Below are 23,527 nucleotides of genomic sequence, written 5' to 3'. Positions count from 1 at the left end.
TACGTTTAATGTGTTTGAGCTTTTGATTAGGGACTTTCCGTTTTAAATTTTCAGCAGCGTTTGGTATTTTTGTTATCTGCTGGTTGCTTTGTTGTACTGTTACACCACTATCCATAAATCCATCATAAAGGGAAGGGTTGACGCCTTCAAACTAGTTTAACCCCGCCACATTCGGTATGTGTCTGTCACAAGTCAGGAGCCTGTAATTAAGTAGTTGCCGTTTGTTGCTGCTAATTATGTTTGGTTTTCCTAACTTATTTTGTTATTTTCTGTGTCATTTGGTTTATCGTTGAGAGTTGTCTCAATGACAATATTAATGATACCACATCTTTCTTATTTTTTAAATCCATATGAAGCCAACTTTGTGTGAGGAATTTGAAACGATTATAGTTTGATTAACATTGCTTTGAATATAACATACATAATAAAAACTGCTGATTGCATAATTTTGAAGTGTTGAGTGTATATGTTAGCACTTTAATCTAAATTATAATTGTAATTTAAAACTATTTTATTCCACTGTTGTTCTTTAATGTAGCTATGCTTAGATATATTGGAGTTTATTATCCCCATTGTAAAGATACATCAATCTGAAAGTAAAAGCACTTGGAATAGAAGAAGGTAATAGTAAGGGAAAGACAGTAACAATGTCTAAGAGAAAAGAACAAATAACTGTAAATATAAGTGATCATTGTATTCTCAAGTAAACCCCTTGAAGTATTGTTAATAATTTCATGAAAGTTATTTTCTTTTGAGATACAATACAATAGTTTGTTTGTGAGAAAATAAGATGAAATAATGCACAATTTGGGTATACAGTTTCAATGCATGCATTCCGATTTTCCATCTTAACAGCTTTACGAGCAAGCGGAGACCAGACACCAAGATACTGAGGCATCAAAGAAATGATACTTTGTGTCAGATTTTGCGTTAATCACTTACGCTCATTTTGCTACATGGTTTGAAAAAACATACTCACTTGTAATTTTTTTTATCAATCAACCGAAAAATAGCATATTTAGCTGTATCCAAATATTAATTTTTTTACCTATTATGTCTGTTTGATTACACGTTGGTGTCAATGTAATGAGATTTTACGCGACTAGTTTAATCTACCATTTTCTACATACGGAAATCGTATTTTTCTTGATCTTACTTTTAAGTCACGAGTTGTAAGACAAATCAAAATTAAACAACAGTTATGAATATAATATAATGAATGGACACAGCATATTTTTTTAAAGAAACATTTCATGTCGAAAGTAAAGTTTAACCGGACAATATAAACGTGCGTCAGCTAAAGGCAGTTTTATTTAAACCTACTATTAAATATAACACAGTAGAATTAATATGATAAATATCTTCCATTATTTATGCTTGCTCGTCTTTAAGTTATTATGGACTGTTTCTATTTAAATGATGACTCAAACTCTTTGATGCAAATTACTGTGTGATAGCCATTGAAAGCACCGATTTGGTTAGAAGATTTACCTTGTTCTCTATTAAATTTAATTTCGCGTTTCTAACAGTTCTTCACCGATCAGGAAAAAAGACAATGACGAACTACTCTGAGACTTAAGTGAACTACACATATATCGTTTAAAGAATCAATCAGTGTTTGCCGCCTTTTATACAAATTTCTCTTCACGTTGGTATTAAGTATAGATTATCGGGTTTTCTACACATTAATATCGTAAAATATCAGCATCGAGCCACAATGTGAAAGAGTTCAAAAGCTTGACACTGTGTCGAGGGGCTGATATTTTACGATATTTATACGAAGAGATCAAGATTCTCTGTTTATCGTTTTTGATTGGTTTTCGATAATATAATAGTTTTACGATTGACAAAAGCAAGCTTGATAACCTCTCCTCACATATTGTGACGACTCTGTTAGTACCAACTGACGTCTCAAAGTCGTGATACGAGAATTACGGAGCTAATGAGCTGTGTGATATAGGCATAGGGAAGGAGATACATGTTAATATCAGCTCTTTCGTTTTTGTTCACTTTTGTTGGTAAATATTTATTTACTATTTGACGTGAAACAGGGACGAATGATACCAGAGGGACATTCAAACGCTCAGATTGAAAAAAGACTGACAATGCCATGGAAAAAAAGTAAAAGACAAACAGACATATGATTGTACACAATTAAGACACAACATAGAAAACTTGCGACGAAGCATCACGAACCCAACCCAAAACTGAAGGTGATCTCATGTGCTCCGGAAGAGTAAGCAGATCCTTCTCCACATGTGGGACCTGTCGTGTTGCTCGGTAGGTCACATTAAGTTTCGATTCAAATATATGTCTTTTTGCTGTATGACATTTCGTACCAATGCAACGTTATGTAGCTAATAATCAACTCACCTTTCCTTCTTACTGCCATTTCCATTTTATTCTGAGCATTTTCTTGTACCATTCTCCCAAAATGTATTATATATCTAAAACAAAGTACAAAATCATTACAATATCCGAAGCAGATTGTTTCCTGTTATCTTTGTTGTATTGTCTTGACCTGATGTAAATCAACATGTACGTTTTTTCATTCCGGATTAATAGCAGGAGTCAACCGTAATGGGGTATAAAACTTGGAATACCTTGACAAAATATAGATAAAACAATATCAACATTGTTGCTTGGAGCAATATTTGAACTAAGAGCATAAACGTTTAACCCGTATTCCAATAACCATTCTATCAAACAAAAAACAGAGATTTATAATCGTTATTGGTGGAGAATTGTAAAATTGTAATCAGACTGATTAATTTAGATTAACTCATTTAGTATCCCTTAATTATTCTAGCAATCTTCTTTCAAAATAAGGCATGTTTTCTGTCCCTTTGTTGTCTTTTTTGTTTATTTTGGGCTAAAATAACATGTTTGTTCGATGTGGAAGATTAGACTGTATGATATATTCTTCAAAGTATTTGCAAAATTTTGCAATAACACATAAATAAAAGCAACAGTAGTAAAGCGCTGGTCATAAGTCATAAATCGATTGAGATAAAACAAATCCGGGTTACAAACTAAAATAGACGGAAACACATCAACTTTAATAGGAAAATAAGGAAACAACAGAACACTGAAGTGCAACAAAAAACAAACGACAAGCCAACATACATAGAAACGATCTGTTAGATAACAACTGCCATAATTCAGAATTAGTACATAAGAAATTTTACTTCATGCCCAAATTACAAAAGTGCCTGTAAAACAATGTCATAAAAAACTGTGAGTGTTTATTTCATATCAGGGTATCTTTCCTCTTTAACAAATAATATTTTTATCAAATTAAAAAAAATACGTACGTTGTGCGATCCATTTCGATAATGATTTTCCCTGTTTTCTTCCTTTGATAGGCTTTTTCAATCTTTGCATTTATTCCGGATGGATATTTCATCCATTGTGAACCCTTCTGGTGTTCCCAAAGGGCACTGACTGTAAAAAAACAAAAAAAAAAACAAACATATGATACTCTTTTTTGCATGTACGTTTTACGAATATTAAGTTAATATCATTGGATAATGACGGTGTTGACCTTAAAAGAGGGACGAAAGATACCAAAGGGAAAGTCAAACTCATAAATTTAAAACAAACTGACAACGCCATGGCTAAAAATGAAAAAGACAAACAAACAACAGCACACACGACACAACATAGAAAAATAAAGAATAAACAACACGAACCCAACCAAAATACTAGGGGTGATCTCAGGTGCTCTGGACGGGTAAGCAGATCCTGCTCCACATGTGGTACCCGTCGTGTTGCTTATGTGATAACAAATCCGGTAAATATATATATACACTTTTATCTAATTGGTAACTCTAGATATAAACAGTTATGTTAGGATTATTATTTCTATACTAATTGTTCCTAAATTTGCATATTCTATGAAATCAAACAATTTTTCAATAAAATTGTGGCAATATGAATATTTGCAACATATACATCATCTAGTATCCACTAAACAAATACATGTCACTGTATTCTGCCTGGCTTTACTGTCTCTGTGAGTCAGAATCCCAGACAAGAATCAGCCAATGAGTCAGTGCCTAACCTCAATATACAGATTCAATGTTCGTCAGTTATAAACTCATGACAAGTGTCATGGTTCAAATTTTGTAGGTCAGGCGCGCGTTTGATCTACAAACAGGTAAGTCCAATCAAAATAACTAATGAGTGGAAATAAAGTACGAGAAATTGAAGAGAATATAGCATATAATAAAATTAACGGTACCAATTTTCTTGCACCAGATGCGCATTTCGACAATACATGTCTCTTCAGTGATGCTCGTGGCCAAAATATTTGAAATCCAAAGCTTATATAAAAGGTGAAGAGCTATAATCCAAAAGGTCCAAAAAGTATAGCCAAATCCGTGAAAGGAATCAGAGCTTTGCATGAGGGAGATACATTCCTTAATTTATAATAATTTCTATCATTTTGTAACAGCAAATTTTAATAACACAAAAAATCCGTATTTTCATGCCAGTACTGGCTACTTGGCTGGTGATACCCTCGGGGACTCATAGTCCACCAGCAGAGGCATCGACTCATGTAGGACTTAGTAATCTATACTCATTTCTTTATCCTGTCAACTATACAGTAATTTCGATGCAAATGTCTTGACAAAAAAACCCACTTTTGTCAATATATTTAAAACAAGGCATTTCTTTAAAAACAATTTACCAGACTTGTCTTTTTATAATCATAAAGTGAGTTAGATCCGTAACACATATTCTTAAAAGAGAGAAATTGAAGAGAATATAGCATATAATACAATTAACGGTACCAATTTTCTTGCACCAGATGCGCATTTCGACAATACATGTCTCTTCAGTGATGCTCGTGGCCAAAATATTTGAAATCCAAAGCTCATATGAAAGGTGAAGAGCTATAATCCAAAAGGTCCAAAAAGTATAGCCAAATCCGTGAAAGGAATCAGAGCTTTGCATGAGTGAGATACATTCCTTAAATTATAATAATTTCTATCATTTTGTAACAGCAAATTTTAAAAACATAAAAAAATCCGTATTTTCATGCCAGTACCGAAGTACTGGCTACTTGGCTGGTGATACCCCCGGGGACTAATAGTCCACCAGCAGAGGCATCGACCCATGTAGGACTTAGTAATCTATACTCATTTCTTTATCCTGTCAACTAAACAGTAATTTCGATGCAAATGTCTTGACAAAAAAAACCCACTTTTGTCTATATTTAAAAAAGGCATTTCTTTAAAAACAATTAAGCAGACTTGTCTTTTTATAATCATAAAGTGAGTTAGATCCGTGACACAAATTCTTAAAAGAGGATCATACTAACAGCATTTAACTAAAGTTAAAAATTAGTAGGAGGCACTTTCCATTCGGAGCAACCGTCTATTATGGGGTTCGGGTTTCTGCGTTGTGTTTTCTAAACGGTTGTTTATTCTTTAACCATAGCGTTTTCAGTTTATTTTATACTTATAAGTTTGATAGTTCTCTTATGTATCTTTTGACTTCTTTCAGTAGCAAATGCTCTTTTGAATGATAATATGATATTTTTCATTAATTTTTTTTTTAATTTCTCTTATTGTGGTAACGGTGGTTGCTAGATGTACTTTTGTAGGCAATGGGGTCATTAATCATAATTCTTAAAGCAGAGCGTATCTATGCATTTATCTACGGGTTGGTACAAAGTATTAGTTTGACTAAAACATGTGTTTAGAATTTTTGTAGCGGTTCATTTCCAATTTTTTAACATTTAAATAAGGGGTACTCAATCTATAAACAAATGTATTATTTGCCAATGCACTAGATCAGGTAGATCCATGACCAGTATATAGCACATATAAATTACTAAAGATTAAAGTATCATTTTGGCCAAAATGTAAAATCACAAAAACTCCGGGTGAAAAACTGAGGAAAATTCAAAAGGAAAAGTCTATAATCAAATGGCAAAATCAAATGATAAAAGACATCACACGAATGGACAACAACTGTCATATTCCTGGCTTAGTACAGGCTTTTTGAAATGTACAAAATGGTGGATTAAACCTGGTTTTATAGCGCTTAACTTTTCACGTGTATGACAATCGCATCAAATTTCATTATATTTACAACGATGCGTGAACAAAATAGACATAATAGGTAAAATTGTCAAAATAGGGGTACATCAGTCATTCCAATGTCACAATCTCAATTAGAACAAAACCAAACAAATATTTAACAAAGAAGCACAAAAAGTTTCTATCAAATTTATCGTCGCGTTTTTGACGTCAGAATGTAAATGTCACATAGGAAGAAATATAAAAAAAATTTGTCGTTCAAAGTATTTTCAAAATTATAATTTCACATGGGGAATGGTGGTATACAGGGTTTAAAAATCAAAAGTTTTGATAAAACTAATTTTAGAAAAAGACCGAGATTAAAAATTATCCAGAAATTCTAAAGAATTTTAAGAATCCACATATTGTTAATACCTCTACGCGAGTAAAATAATTTTGTCGTTCAAAGTATTTTCACAATTATAATAGAAAACTAACATAATGGCGTTATACTAGAAAAATAACATAATGGCGGGATCTTTAAAAGTACAGATAGTTATCAAAGGTACCAGGATTATAATTTAATACGTCAGACGCGCGTTTCGTCTGCACAAGACTCATCAGTGACGCTCAGATCCAAATAGTTGTCAAGCCAAACAAGTACAAAACTGACGAATATTGAGAAGCCAAAATTCCAAAAAGGTTGTGCCAAATACGGCTAAGGTAATCTATTCCTGGGTTAAGAAAATACGTAGTTTTTCAAAAAATTCAAAGTTTTGTAACAGGAAATTTATAAAAAAAAAAAAAATACCATATAATTGATATTCATGTCAACACCGAAGTGCTGACTTCTTGGCTGGTGATACGAAACGTCCACCGAGTCACGCCATATTTACCAAAGAAACACAAAACAAGTCACACGTACAAAACACACCAGCAAAATTGATAGATTATACCAACAACACATTGACGGGATTTTTAGTTACAGAGCCACGTCAAAAGGATATCCCCAAGTGAGGTTCCAAGTCAATAAGATATTTCAGTTTTAAATAGTTATGCAAAATTAATGACGGACACAAATTGACAGCATATTCAAACATGGGACCATTCAATCTGCAAATGAATTTTGCAATGTAAATAAACAAGTGTTTTTGTCACCAAGCAACCTTGATATTGAAGCTTATAAACGGACGCAATCACGAGTTGGTTGGTTATGGAATAACTATTTTACAGATGATAATAGTTATCAAAGGTACCAGGATTATAATTTTGTACGCCAGACGCGCGTTTCGTCTACATAAGACTCATCAGTGACGCTCATATCAAAATATTTATAAAGCCAAACAAGTACAAAGTTGAAGAGCGTTGAGGATAACAGATATGTTCCTTATGTCGTACCTACAATTTCCTTCCCATTCATGAATGTGACCTACCGAATTATATATTTACATAATTTGTTATAACATGAACAACACGAAGGGTGCCACATGTGGAGCAGTATCTGCTTAACCTTCCGGAGCACCTGAGATCACCTCTAGTTTTTGGTGTGGTTCGTGTTGCTTATTCTTTAGTTTTTTATGTTGCATCATCTGTTCTATTTTTTGTCTGTTTGTCTTTTCATTTTTAGCCATGTTGTTGTCAGTTTATTTTCGATTTATAATTTGAATGTTATCTGTTGTCCCTCTTTTATAAAGATAATTTTTAATCTTATGGAATTGAATGTATATCGATACAAGAGTATGATCGGGTATGAAGATCTTTAAGGTGCAAAAAAATTGAAACGAACATAATGGCGGGATCTTTAAAGTACAGAGTTACATCATATATATGTACCAAAGAATTACAGAATTTTATGATAATAGGAAAGTTTGAATAGGGTATAAACAAAGTAGAAATACGCAAAACATTAAGACAGTCGTTCATTCATTGCCTCTTTTTGTGAGTAATAATGAAATTTTCAACACAAAAAGTAAGCATCTCGCTGTCAGTCAAAAAATGTCCCTGGCATCTGTTTCCATATAATATATGGATGAGGCAAAGGTAACTCAAAATGAACTATTTTATCGATTAAAAGTCATATCATATCACTTTTTTCATTTATAATTTTGAAACCGAAATCGCAGTTCAGAATGACAAAAAAGATAAAACATGACTGCAAAAGTTTATGTTCGTATGAGATGTGTTTTGATCGAAGTAAACGTCTATTTATACGTGTTTGGTTCAGTTTAAAACAATATCATATCTTGATCATAATAGCACTCAATTACAAAAACAAAATGTAATTAGATATAAAAACATGGGGTATGAGTGTCAATGCCAATGAGTGCCAATTGCATTTGCTAAATAAATAACATGTTTTGATCAGTTACTTCAAACAACCTTGTGCTTTGCATGTCTATGTTTAGATAAATCAAAGTTTGAAATTTTAGGTGTTTTTATTCTCAAAGCCTAGTTATTTTTTCAGACATGTTATTGGCTCACCTGATGTTTCGGAATATATAGGAATAACATAGTCTTCAGTATCACATTGGTCTGTTTTCATTACATATGGATCATTTTGGTATTTTCCAGATGTTGACTTTTGTAACTTTTGTCCTATACGACCATACCTTTCTGTTTTCTCACTTCCTATTTCATTACCGCTGTTTAAAAAGTGATCACTGTAATTATATGCAAAAAAATCAAGGAAAATAGTTTTAAAATTCAATAAAGCATGAGTGAACCTGTTGCTACAATTTCATTTGAATTTTAAGAACTAATTGAAATGACACATTCAAGCATTGCAATGGTAGTGTTTAATATTCTGTTGTGCTAAAAAACCAATTTCGTCTTTGTTAGTCTCTCTAATTATCTACTTACCTTATTTATCATGGTGCCAGAACGTTATGTACAAAAGCTATAAATAAATGATCAGACGGATTAATTATTGATTTGCAATGACGATTCAGGTATGAGCTGATGTAGATATATATGGTTGTTTGAACTACACTTTATTCTTACCTTAACTTCACTTCAAAAAGTCCCTCATATCCCATTTTATAAATGCCTACATTTTTTCTGTCCCATCGTACCTGAAAATTATTTTTTCTCTTATTAATTAGACTATCTTTCACCAAGTAAATGTTTTATTAAAAGCGTAAGCCTTAAGCGTGCAAAGTAATAATACCAATCAATTTTCTTCGCTTTTAAAATATCTAAGAAAATATTGTATGGTAAATTATATAAACGTAATTAATTAAAATACAAATTTAACCTAAGATACCAAAAATGCCAACAGTCAGTTCCGTGTACGCGTGTTTCTATGTTTAAAACAATTAGTGTTTGTGTCATTAAAAGGTGTCTGTCAAATGATTTTGTATGTTGAAACATCTATTTGATTTAAAGTAAGTTAGATATATTTCACTTGACATACTGTAAAATATGTAAATTCGTCCTCTGTTTATATTTTTTAAGTGATTGCAGCTGACTATTTTCCGGTGACTAAGTTACTGGTCATGAGTAAATTTTATTACATTACTTCACTAATAAGCTTGATAAGTAAGTACATAGAAGTGATATCTATCAAAATAAGATTAGTATTTGACTATTTCGAGATTCTCTTTACTTAATCAGTTAATTGTTCGGTGTTGTTTTGTTTTTGCACGGTTATTTCTAAATTGTGTATTCGCAATAAAGGACAAATATTTTAACATTTCCGATCTTGGTTTCAGGATAGAAAAAAAAAGATATAGTTCATTACTTAATATAATTGTCAATGTAACCCTTCTGTGTATTTATATGTCGCATTTTTTTATGTCTTCCAAGTATTCATTATCATTAATTTTCTTATGAGTTCGGTATTTTTTCTTTTGTTTTCCTTTTTCACCTTATAAAATACATATTTTTAGGTGTTAAAAAATTTAAAACGTACATCAAAATAGAAAAAAAGATATGCACACACTAGTGTTTTATTATTGTATATGGAAAAATCTCACCACTACATTTCCTCTTTGTCTTTCACCCAACACCGTTCCTTCTGTTCCTAGACCTCCGTCATGATCGCCATATTTCCAATCCGGGCCTTAAAGTTAACTCAATTATTCAGGACTGATATTACGAAACTTATATTTCAAATAAACAACCTTTTCCTTATCACAAACAGTTTTGCAGATTATACAACAAAAGTCGCGAAATAGTGACCTTAGATTAAGCCATATCATTGAAAACAAACATTTAGAATTTGGTTTAAATTAGAAACAGGAACACTGAAGTGCAACAAAAAGAACGCATAGAAACGAAATATTCCTGACTTGGCCGGGAATTTTAAGACAAAAAGATGAATTGAACCGTGTTTAATAACATATCAAATCTCCCACTGTATGACAATGTTAAAAAAAAGAACATTCATAACAGAGAAACGCTCAAAGAAGTAATATAACATGTATAATAGTCAACACAATATGCAAACCGTAGATAAAGTCTTATGAAATTAGAAATTTAATACTATAGTTCTATTGCATATACCTCTGACAACTCTGCAACCAACTGCTATCAGCTCATCGATCAAAATTCTAGGTTCATTAACCTTTCTTAATTGAAGTCTATCAATCTGTTCATCATGCGGATATGGATAGATAGCTCCATGGTCCCATTCTACTATAATCCAACCTATATTAAAAAAAATATTAGCCTTTAAATATTTATCAAATATAAGAGTATAAACATTTGGCATTTCAATTTGAATAGTTGAAGTTATTTTGCTATTTCTTAAATTGATTCTGATGTGGTATTTCGATATAACAGTTAATAGCTGAAACTATGTCTTTGTGAATAACCTTTACCGAGTAGGCTAAAATCAAACAGATTGAGATCCCAAGTTAATAAATGTCTGAAGCATCGAAATCCACTTTCATTTGAAAAAAACTGCAAATCCATCGAAGGTAAGAATTGCCCGATTAGGTTGCAACCAATGTTGTGTCGTGTGTTTGACTGTCCTTCTGGTATCTGTTGACCCTCTTTGAGTAAATAAATTTCAGTTTTTGCTTGGAAATTATTTCATTATTTACAATAATTTCATACGGGTAGCCCGTTCTGTTTAAATCATCTATTTAAGCAATTTCATGTCTCTATTAGACTTCTGAATCGCCTTTATCTCGTTCAAAATTTTCATTTTATTTATTGGGATTTTTTTCTTGGAAACTAATTATCTCTTGATAGACTGCAGAAAACGGACGCCAACCGAGTTAAGTAAACAGTCCGTTTCAACCTTTTTGAAATTGGTGGAAACTATATTTTGATATATTATCGGTTTGTGTTATCATATCTCTATTTAATTATGTTTACCGTCTCGATCTTGTCCAACAGCTGTTCCTGGAAGACCTAAATCTTGATCATCGTAAGTCCAATCCGGTCCTCGTCTCACTCTATCTCCTAAAGTGAGTGTGTGACAACTTAACTCTAAATAAAGACCCCGCCTATTATCAAACTTTAAAGGATTGGTGAAGTCTTGTACCATATCTAAACAGTCATCCTACAAACAAAACACTAATAAGTTCATGTTTTTTGAATAATTGTTTTTGTAACTTCTGTCAGTTCATGATTTATAATACTTTTTTTCATATCTAGAATACTCTTGATGATGTTATTTATAGAGAGTAAACCATTTGGATTAAACCAATTTTCAATAAGGCTCTCTACATACAATGTTAACAATATGAATAAAATATAATTAATCTACTATTACTCACATGGAAGCAATAGAAGTATATATAGAATAATACATGGCAAAATCCGTATCGCATGCTATATCACCATGAGAAACCAAGGTCCCGAGGGGTGATATTGGTCGAGTGGTGATACAGCATGCCATACCGATTTTGCCATGTATTATTCTGTTTATCATATATTCTAATAGAATCAGATTCATGGGATATCCATTTTTTTTAAATCGTCTGAAATTATAAGCTAGAAAAGAACATTATGATTTTCTTGTATTTTTCCAGCTTACTTTTTTTTTATAGACTTCCTTATTTGCTTAATATCCACATCGTAATGTCCTCTTTAACCTATAACATTTTCAATATACGTTTAAAACCATACATATGTATTAAAATGCATCCTCTAACAATACTGTCCTATTATTTCAACTAAAATTAACATTTTTCAAAGATGTAGAAATATTTTAAGTTTTATTGTATATTTGACGATGATATTATTCATAATCATTTTAATTTTAATTTTCATTTTCTGACGAGGTGAACGAACAGCAAGAAAAATTGTCCTTGAAATGTTTGCTATCTATTCCAACAAAATAAAAATAAAATTTGCGTTTGTGTTTAATCCATCAGGTAATGAAAACAGACTTCACGAAAATTATGACCAAACAAAAAATAAAACTTCAGATATTTCTACATCTTATTGTGTCTTTTATATATATATATTTATATAAAAGTCACTCATAAAGTTACTGGGAAATAATTTTTGAAAAAATATCAATTTAAGTTGAAATGATAGGACATTTGTTTTAGTGGGAACTCATTTTTTCCTATGCAAGGATTGCAAATGGAGCAACTTGACGTCATATGCCAAACGATGACGTCATTCGAATTATGACGTAACGCTAGTTATGGGATACGGGTTATGCGATACGGGTTTAGCTATGCGATACGGGGTATGCGATACGGGTTTAGCTATGCGATACGGGGTATGCGATACAGGGTAGGTGATACAGACTGGAAAAAAGAACCTTTATTAGATATACAAAACAGCTGTATTTTGTACTAAATATATGATAACTAGCAATATAACAACAACAACAAAAACATGGTATACATTGTGGCTTAACTTAGAAATTTAACACTTTTAAAAATAAAATGACTTGTAAGAATTTTTGAATGCAGATATACTTTTTGATTTTTTAATTTCACTGGACAATGAATTCCACACGTTTGGGCCACTAAAAGAAAAACTGGCTTGTATAATTTTGAATTTGATTAAGGAACAATAAAATTATCCGATGATGAAAGTCGAGTATTTGTTTTATTCAAATAGAAATCATTGGGCTATTCCTTTATAAATTTTCGCAAATACATTCTTAGTTGATTTTCATTAAAATCCCCATCTTTTTTAAAACATGCAACACTATTATTATTTAAAGTTGAGAAATTTCTGGATTGATTATTATTTTAGGTACTTTTATTAACTGGCAAATATAAATCGGTGACGTACATACTCTTCAATAACTTACATGATCATCTGAGCTAGTGTGATTTAATATTTTCCTCTTTATAATATCTCTACTTTGATTCTCTGTATATCGTATTTCAGATGCTATCTGTATAGCCAGAAGCTGTAATGTAAATCTATTTTGCATTACAAGTTTAAAGACGGCATATGTAGATTTCTACTGGAAAATATAAAATTGCCGCAGTTTGTTGATACAGGTAGAAGTGGTGTGAGTGCCAATGAGACAACTCTCCATCCAAATAACAAGTTAAAAAAAAGTAAACCATTATAGGTCAATGTACGGCCTTCAACACGGAGCCTTGGCTCACATCGAACAACAAGCTATAAAGGGCCCAAATTACTGGTGTAAAACCATTCAAACGGGAAAACCAACGTCTAATCTATATAAAAAAACGAGAATTTTTTTTATAAACATATTTTTTTAAATTTTTGATAGGAAGTCTAAAGTTGTTGGAGATACATATTGGTTTCTGAATGAACAAAATACAAAACAAAACTGCAAAAGTGGTCAGGTTTCAATAAACACAAGAAATACCAAAGAATGTTTGTGATGAATTGTTTTACTTTGCGTTTACCTAAAGACACATTATCTACGTTAAAAGGTTTACAAAATATATTTGTTTTCTAAAATAAAAGTGGTCTATAATTAGAATAAATCATGCAGTTTTTCAGTCAAATTTCAAAATAAGTTATTCATAAGATTTTGATACTTGTAAACTATTGTTACCTATAATTCAAAGGAATAAGCAATATAAAGAAATTGAAATGTATCATTAATGTCCAGAATCAATAATAAAGAGTCAAACAAATAAAATCAAATAGTTAGATAATAATATTTGTTTATTTGTGGAATTTTTTTTATCACTTCCCTACACTTATTTAAAAGTGCATGCACACATTTATGTTTATAAAGTTGAATATGAATATACATAAAAGTAGTCACCACATATAAATTGAATATAAATGAACTGATTGTCAAGTGGCTTCCAAATCATTTAAGTTTAGGAGAAAGATAACAAAACTATTTCGATTGTGAGTTATAATGGAATTTCGAAATTTAATGTAACGTCAAATTAACAGATATCTTAGGACTACAACGACAATTACCTGTAGGTTCTCTTCATGACGTGTTGTGTACACACTATCAAATATTTTAAACCGAAAAGAGTTTCTGTATTATGATAATATGATTTTTATGTTAATGAAAGTATTACTTTCTTCTACATGGACATTGTTTATAATTCATCAATTGTAATTTCTTATAGAGAAATATCCTTTGATTTATGTTTAATAATATTCAAACAACTATAAACAATTTTTCTATAAAGACCTTAATATTAAACTATTCGTACCATAACTTTAGTCATTCTAATCAAGCGGTACATTTCATCAGAGGGTATAACTTTTCCATTAGTCTTTCTCACGGCTTGTTCCAAAGTCTGAAAGAACACTTAGTTGTTGTCATATCAATTTTATACAGCTGGTTGATCTTCAAACAGTTTCAGACTTTGTAAACACTTATATTCGGAACATCAAATCTGTCTGTTATACCATGGTTTTATTTTTTGGTAACCCTATTACCAAAGGTTTATGAATAAATTTTCTCTGAGAAATTGTTTGGCATACCAGCCCTGAATGTTAGTTTATGTCCATTCAATATACAAAAAGAAGATGTGGTATGATTGCCAATGAGACAACTATCAACAAGAGACATTAACAACTATAGGTCACCGTACGGCCTTCAACAATGAGCAAAGCCCATGCAGACCGCATAGTCAGCTATTAAAGGCTCCGATAAGACAATGTAAAACAATGCAAACGAGAAAACTAACGGCCTTATTCATGTAAAACAAAATGAACGAAAATCAAATATCTAACACAAAAACAAACGATAACCACTGAATTACAGGCTCCTGACTTGGGACAGGCACGTACATAAATAATGTGGCGAGTAGCTTATCTATCCATATAGCAAAGTAAAGCATCAAAAGTTCCTCTCTATCTGGGGTGTTAAAAATACTGGCGAAACTTATTGAAAGTGCAATTTGGAACAACTAATTCAACATAGCTTCTACACCTAATTGTATTTTCTCAGCTGTTCATTGACGGGACAATAAATATTAAGCAGTAAGAAATGGTTTGGGCTAAACTGAGTTTCATGGATCACATTTGAAAAGCATGACTTTGCAGCATAAGAAAGAAAAGAGCTGCTACAACAACTATTTGATCGTTGACAGCAGTTCGTTTTATAGAATAGAAAACAGAAAACAGAAAAAAGCAAAATGTTTAAGGAAACAGAAACATGTTGGGGTTTTTCTAAAAACTTATAGTTTTTAGATTACATTAAATCGTGTTTCCGATTTCAAAACATAATACTTAAACAGATTTAATTTAAAGAAATGCACCCTAGTATGTAGCATTTTCATTATGTTGCCCCACTTAACGTTGATGTGTATCTTAATAATATATAATTCAATTTGCATAAAAGAAAAGAAAACAGCAAAACTTAAAATAAGTCAAATATATCCAAAAGTTTAAAATATTACCATTTTAACAATTTGACAGTGAAAGAAATCCTATGATTAATCACAATCCAACTAAATTTAACACACCCTGTAAAACATTATGAACATTCAATGTTTTGATATGTAACCACACAATCAACAGGCAAACTTTCCGAATTCGGGCCCATTGATGAGCAACCTGTATAAAAAAAAATCAAAACATAAGCTGAAATAACACTTATCATTATTTTTATTTATTTTATGAGAGTATGATGCATTAGAAAAATTGATACAATATTTTTGTCAACCAGTTGGTTCATTCAAACGTACATGCAAGTACGAGTAATAAGAGAGGCGGAAGATAAAAAAGGGACTTCAAAAACTGACTACGACATGGCAAAAAATGAATAACAACGTAAGGAAAACAATGTCCGAAACACGCTACATAAAATACATGTACAATCAATTGAGCAACACGACCTCCTCTGAAATCAGGGATGACGGGAAAGCATTTCCTGTTGCACATGTGATATCCTTTTTGCTGTGCATATCATATGAATGTTCATTCGGTGATGTCAACTTGTAATTGCGTCCGTAAAACTTTCGAAGCAATGACTTCATTTTTTATTGTAATAATATCGTTTCAACAGTGAAAATTTATATAACTCAATATGCAGACGCTGTAATATGTTGCTGTTGGTATCATTTATGTGGGTATGTTTTGCATGGTCACCAGCCTTTAGTATATTCAGTAAGAGGACATTATCTTTATAGCGGACAATAACGTTAAAAGAAATGCTACCTCTTTTTAATTTTTCCTTAGAATCTCTTTTCATGAACAACACTGAGAATGAAAATGGGGAATGTGTCGAAGAGACCACAACCAGACCATAGAGCGGACAACAGCAGACGGCCACCAATAGGTCTTCAATGCACCGAGATACTCACGCACCCGGAGGCGTCCTTCATCCGGCCCCTAAACAAATATGTACACTAGTCCAGTGATAATGAAGCCTGCTTGCATAATTAGTTCCCATATAAATACTGAAAGTTTGTTGAAAAATACGTCCTCCAAACGTAACAAGTATCTTGAAAGTAGAATAGTTAAACATCTTGTGGTCAGTTTCACAGATTTTTTTTTGTTGGTATTAGAGTTGCTCTAGTTTTAAATGATGATATATTCCTTTCTAAACACAATATTTTTTGTCTTCGTTGTCACCTTTTTATGATTAAGAAATTAGTTCTTTAAATCTGCTTTTAAGCATGGAGTAGCTCAAAGTTCAAAGTCATTAGAGCTGGTGATATCGGCAACCGATGATTATTGTCAATGACAGAATGTTAAAAAACAAGAGAAAATTCACTTTCAATTCCAAGTTTTGTCTATACTTGTATGACAATCAAGGAAATGCACATGTAACTGTCAACATTAGTGTATCAATGAGGAATACTGATTGAAACAAAAACAATTCATTTGAAAATTTGAAAAAAAGTTAAGAAAATAAACATTTGTTATGTTAAAAAACGATTAATGCTTACGTCGTTGCATTGATTTCCACCAATAGGAACATAAAAAATCTTTGTAGTTGTAGCAGCTATCTTGTCAATAACACCGTTAATGTCAGATGGTACCTTAAAGTAAACAATCATTTAAGAACTTTTAACATCGCCGAAAAATAAACCAGTACAATTTCAAAAATGTTTTTTCAGTTCACCAATGCAACAGCAACAAGATCTTGTTACTTTTTAATCACATTAAATAATAGATATTGTAAATACCACTTCATAATTTTTCCATACTAGTAATTTAGGATATTAGTTGTGCCATTTAATAAAGGACTTTTCGGCTTGAAATTTTCTTGTAGTTCGGTAATTTTACTCTCGTAATTTTCACAGGCATACATTTACTTCTCGTTTAATGCAATTTCTTTTTGTATGTTCTTCTAAAAGCTAAAGTCTCCAAAAAGTACAATATTGCTCGAAGCAACGTCATGTTATAATCAATCCTCGGTATTCTTTGTGTAAACCTCAACATTGAGTGGTTAATACTTGGTACATATTTGTTAAATCTTTCCATTGTATAAGACATCGTCTTTTATGAATTCAATAAACAAAAGAAATGTTACAAATATTGTAATAAAATACACGAAATTGACCCGAAACTACACAGTACATAAACAATACGAAAACTTAAGCATCACATGGTACGGCGATATAATACTTAAATAACTTCGAACGGGTATTTTTTTTTATGAAAAATGCAAGTAAGTCGATAGTCTCTTTATGACTTTTGAACAGCGGTATTTTACTGTTGCCTATATTGATGATGCAGTTAATAAATCAAAATTACCTGTCTTTGACTGTGTTTATTTGTGTCTTAAAATATAAATTACCATTATATAATATAAATCGTGTAATCATACTAACTCGAGATCTCCTCAAAGAAAAGATAAAATTTTCTCCATTTTCTGTTGCAAGTTTGCATTGTTCTGACGATCCGTTAGTGAAAACTATCATATGTGCCTGTAACGAAATATCTTCAAAGCATCCTAAAAAACCTGTACAAAAATAAGAAGGCTAATCAAATCAAATATCTAAGTCGATTCATTTCTGTGATTAAAAAATAGAACCGAATATACTCCACTTTTATACTCAATAAAATAATAAAATAGATAAGGGTTTTATAATTAATAATATTAAAGAAACGAATTCTTGACTTTTAAGAACATTTTGTGTCTTAACCGGAATAGATCAGTTTTATCAAAGTAATGTTTAATTTAACTTACATGAAGTTACACCAGCATATCCCATCAAAAGTCCTGCTAAAACAGGGGCATCTCCTTCCGGTCTTAGCCGTCCTATAATGCGATTAAAATTGATAGAAAATATCGTTCTCTGACACATTTTGCAATGACCTATTTTTAAAACTTTTAAGCAACAATTGTATACTATCATTTTAGTAATTGTATAACTACATGAATTTAAACGGAAGACCGATACTCTAAAAACAATAAGCAGCATAGAGTAGAAGTAATGTCTTCCTTTCAGGTCTTTTTGACGTAATATTAGGTGCCGTTGTGTGTTACATATTTTATTTTTTGCGTGTTTCAAGCTTTGGGTACTTTACTCATTACTAGAATAATTTAAATAGGCTGTATTTGACAAAGCCTTTCGAAATATATTTTTCTTAATACTTGTCAGTTCTGTACTCATTATTTTAAAGTTTTTTTGAATTGAGCGTCACGAATAAGATTTTTGTGGACAAAACGCGCCTCTAGTGAACAAAATTATCAGCAACGTTTATTTGATGCGTTTTATGTTGTGCCACAGACATCTTTGTTTCTTTTTAGATAAAGCGTTTTTTCCCTTATACTCATTTAACAGACCTATGTTGATATTTTTACTTTGGTTTATTATACTAACAGAATAAAAATATGACAGACCCAATATAAATGATATTACCTATCAAGTCTATAACTAATTCATAATCACTAGTTGCTTCTTGTATTAGTCGTGTTTCTCTGCCAAATACTGCTAAACCAATGCCATTTTCTAAATCGCTACATTCCGAATTTTGTTTTATTCCTGTTGAAAATACTTGTTTAAATTTTAAAATTTTAAAAATAAAAGTGTCTAAACCCATTTTTTTTATTTTTTTTTAGAAATTATTTCTTTTAAATGTGATTACAGGCAAAAAAACAAAACAAACAAAGATTCAATTGAAAAGCAAATGCGATTGTTATTGTTTAATACGTTGCTTAATATAAACGTGGTAGAATAAGTACCAACCTTCCAGCTTAAACTGTAGCTGTAAGGTCATGGTAAACAGCTTTAGCGAATTCATTATCAAGTGTGAAAGGAAAGAGAAAAAATGTACAAATTTGATAGCATAAACAGAATAAGTATCCCTCGTATCAACCATTATTTTACAATAAGTATTTCAACTTTTAATATGTGATATCTCTTCTATGATTTTATCATGTGTAATCTTTAATTTAGTAAAATATCAGCTGTTTTGTATTTTACTCACCATACACATACTGTATAGCAGCTGATTTTAACTTCTGGAAATAACTTGTCATACGTTCAGATATATCCAATACCAAAATAACATTGTGGGATCTTGAAAGTTTGACTGCTCCTGATCTCATTCTAGCAGAAGCTACAAAATGCCATGGAAATTGAGTCAAAAATTGTAAAATTTTCTCAGAATACCTCGATACAATACTTTCTTTTATGCTCGTTATCATATGTAATTGCTTTTGCTTTCCAAACATTCAGTTATTATATGTTCTTATTGAAGATTTATTGAGATTATTTTTTAAACTTTAAACGTTTGAACATTTAAAATTAGTGGGGATACATATGGCGGGTGATGTGTGCAGAACTAGATACATGGCGAGACATTGGCAAAACATCGGGTCTCATTCTTTTTAAGTACGATTTACTGATTTTTGATTTTACATTGATTGGCATTGCTATATTTGATTTATGATTTTTGAACATCGACAAATTAATTTTTATGCCTTCTTATTCCAATATATTAAGAACCAAACTTTGCTAATGAAAGTGAACCCACTAATGACTATTAAACGTATTAACGTCAAAATATATTGTTTATATTTGCTTACAAATCATGATAAATAGATGTTTAGAGAGAAACTTCTGTAGCTTATTTTTTCCGAAATGGAGAATTTAAAAATCGATATACCGTTATGCCGTAAAAATATCGACTCTTTGAAGACGAAAACCACTATCCTGTTTTGTAGTTAATATATTTGATGTCACGCACTTACCATATGCTTTCATTTGTTTGGTATACTGATACCATTCTCTAACAGTTTTGGGTTGACCGGCATCGAAATGTCCTTCAAATGTACATTATAAGCATAGTATTTGATTAATAAACACATAAAAGTTTTTACAATCTTTCGACAATATGTTCAATTACAAAGTTTGCCTTTTGAACTAAAAATGTCATAGAAAAAAGTCAGTATCTATCATAATAATATTACAAATACAACTTTTACCGCAAGTATACATTCGCACAAATATATACATATTTCATTTTCATATCTCAGCCAAACAAGTATAAATTATCTTTATGAAAGGTTGGTTGTGTCCATGATTGTCTGCATTTGCATTTTTTGCTCTTTGGTGGATTGTTGACTTTTTTGCAACTATACCTCACCTATTTATATATTTTATTTATCCTACATACGTTCATCATATATGTCCTCATCGTGTCCTCTTCTTGATGAAGGCCTGGACGAACGGTATCTAAATATAACATGAATAGTTGTATTTTCTTGACCATATTTATAAAAGACGATTGTCCTTATTAATCATGAAATATGTACTTTCATATGCAAGATCAATATAAACATAGTTGCTGGTAATGAAAGTAAATAATTGTATCATGATGTCAATGTTTTTAAGTGAATGGATGTTGATCGTCTCCTCTGAATGTCTCCTTGGGTTATTCTGCATTGTTTTAACTTTTATTTGCAATTTGATATGGTGTATTTTGTCGGTGCACCGTTTATGATAAACAATAATTTTACCACAGCTTATAATTCATAACAAAAAGGCAAATTTTTACCAGATTTCGGAATATTTTGCTGCTTTGTGAATGGAATAATATCATTATGATATAGCAAATACCATTCATATAGAATTTGTATTTAAAAACTTACCAATCTTATTTTCCGTATTTGCTTAATAATGAACTTTTTATACGGTGATTAGGCTTTTCTGTATCAGTTTTAAGGATTTATTTGAACACAAAACAATAGAAATTGGATGAGTCATATTTCTATGAACTTTCAAGTAGAAAAAATATTACATAAACATTTTCGATACAATGTGAAAGCTTTTGCTACGATATCGATATGCGCATTATTCGTCAGTTCTTGTTTGGAAAAAAAAAATAACAGAAAATCGAAATTATTTTAAGAAAGTAAAAAAACATATAGATATTAAACAATAGGTTCTTTGTAGATACTTACGATGTCACTGACTTCATCATTGTTCTTGTATCTTCTGTGACGTGTTCAGTTGGTTTAATATTTGAAACATTCGAATCTTCTCTTTGAATGTCTGTCCTGCTAACTTTTTCCTTTATGTTCCCTCCCCCTCCAGAACTTTTGCAAATGTTATGAAAGCTAATGCGATTGTCGTTTTGTATTTCTCTAGTTCTACTTCTATAGCCAGACTCGTTTCTACGAATCTTGGTTTTCCTATTTGATGTGTTACAGTTGTCAATCTCAGACGCACTATCGTTAACCTTTTCCTTATTTGATGCATTAAATGGGTTGTCTTCTTCAATTGTATTTTCATCTAGAAAAATTTCGTCGCTACTAGTTCGTTTAGTGGAAGAATTTTGAGCATTATCTTTATCCCTACATGTTCCTAGTTGTTCAAAGAATTTTGTTTCGCTGATTTTACCAAAAGGTTTACAAGGATTAATATTTGAATCGAAACATTGAACTGCGTTATGCGTCAGCGGTTCTACTGTCTGGATTTTCACATAGCTGTGAGGATTTTGGATATTAACGTCAGCGCTATAACATTCGTTGTCAGATATATATTTGGTATCGTTTTCATTTAATGCTTCACTATTTTGCCTGCATGGTATTTTACCTACTAATTCGTTGGTTTCTATTTCATTTAATGAACATTCACTATATTCATCATTATTTGGAAGATCGTTAGACCAAACTTTTCTATATCTCTCGCCAAAGTGTGCCGTTTTCTGTAGCTTATCAACAAGTACATTTAATTTACTTGTTTTCGACAATAAATCGGAAATTTGCTTTGTTACAGTGTTCAAATTGTTAGCATATTCAACCGATTTACTGTCCACTCGGCTCACGTGTTCTTCTAACTCTGAAAGCAAACATTAATGTCATGACAAGTAAACAAATAAAACGATAAAGCTAATAATTTCAAATCTGGTGGATAGATTTTTGTTCGTCTAATTTAACAAAAACAATCCATCACAAAAGTCTAAAACAGTGCATAAAGGATATGCATAAGATTTTCGGAAATTATTTTTTTACACAAAAAATGTTTTCAAATAAACTTACGTGAAATTTCTTTGGAGGCAGCAGTCAGTATTGAATAACCACTCCTACTGAAACATAAACTAAATTCAATTAAACAACAAATGTGACTCAGTACACATTAACAATAGATTTTAGTTAAAAAAAATAAACAGTTTTTTATTCATTACAAGGGGAGATATTGTAAGATCGTCTTAAAATGTAAGATATGTATATATGTCATATAATTTTTCCATTCATTTTTTAGCATTCTCTGAAAAAAGGCGAAAAAGGATTTAAAGCATTGCACAAACGGTTTTATTCAGAAATACTGAACACAATTTTAAAACATTTTGTACAAGAGGGAATATCAAAATAATTTCGAACCTATATTATAAACTTGTAACTTGCGCATTTTACATTTTCCCAGCTTTCTTCTTTTAGTGTTACTTCCTTGTACAATGCAAAATGAATGATTAAGCGTTCATAAATATTTTTGACCTCGCCATTGTCTTTATGTGCCTTTTGAACCTGCGTGATGAAATACGAATTCAGTTCTCGTCGTTCGCTGCTGTCATTAGCTAGTGTCTTTTTCATTGGTTTATTTTATGTCAGGCAGTTGGTTTTCTCGATTGAATTATATTTCAGTTAAGTGTCGAAGCCTTTTCTATATCACTAAACGGTATGGGTTTTGCTTATTAGTGACGAAAGTTGCAAAGATACATGTCAT

At 31.2% G+C, this 23,527-nt stretch overlaps 2 protein-coding genes across 2 annotated transcripts; both read right to left on the bottom strand.

The window, feature by feature from the left end:
• Positions 1–462: 462 nt before the first annotated feature.
• On the bottom strand, positions 463–20,623 carry LOC143070483 (uncharacterized). Its single transcript, XM_076244756.1, has 16 exons — positions 20,551–20,623; positions 19,785–19,916; positions 19,217–19,339; positions 18,541–18,612; positions 18,182–18,312; positions 17,294–17,386; positions 14,606–14,692; positions 13,255–13,356; positions 11,352–11,538; positions 10,533–10,676; positions 10,004–10,089; positions 9,030–9,100; positions 8,511–8,689; positions 3,315–3,444; positions 2,374–2,447; positions 463–590 (listed from the first exon to the last, which is right to left on the bottom strand). Exons 1-16 carry the CDS (start codon positions 20,561–20,563, stop codon positions 586–588), a joined length of 1,629 nt encoding a protein of 542 aa, XP_076100871.1. The 5' UTR covers positions 20,564–20,623; the 3' UTR covers positions 463–585.
• A 1,135-nt stretch (positions 20,624–21,758) lies between these two features.
• Positions 21,759–23,306, bottom strand: LOC143070958 (uncharacterized). The gene is made up of 3 exons (XM_076245059.1): positions 23,299–23,306; positions 22,843–22,901; positions 21,759–22,642 (listed from the first exon to the last, which is right to left on the bottom strand). Exons 1-3 carry the CDS (start codon positions 23,304–23,306, stop codon positions 21,759–21,761), a joined length of 951 nt encoding a protein of 316 aa, XP_076101174.1.
• Positions 23,307–23,527: the final 221 nt, after the last annotated feature.

Source organism: Mytilus galloprovincialis, chromosome 4, assembly GCF_965363235.1.
Source record: "Mytilus galloprovincialis chromosome 4, xbMytGall1.hap1.1, whole genome shotgun sequence".
Lineage (NCBI taxonomy): Eukaryota > Metazoa > Mollusca > Bivalvia > Mytilida > Mytilidae > Mytilus > Mytilus galloprovincialis.
The sequence above is the reverse complement of the archived record's forward strand: the minus strand, read 5'-3'. Positions and strand labels throughout refer to the sequence as shown.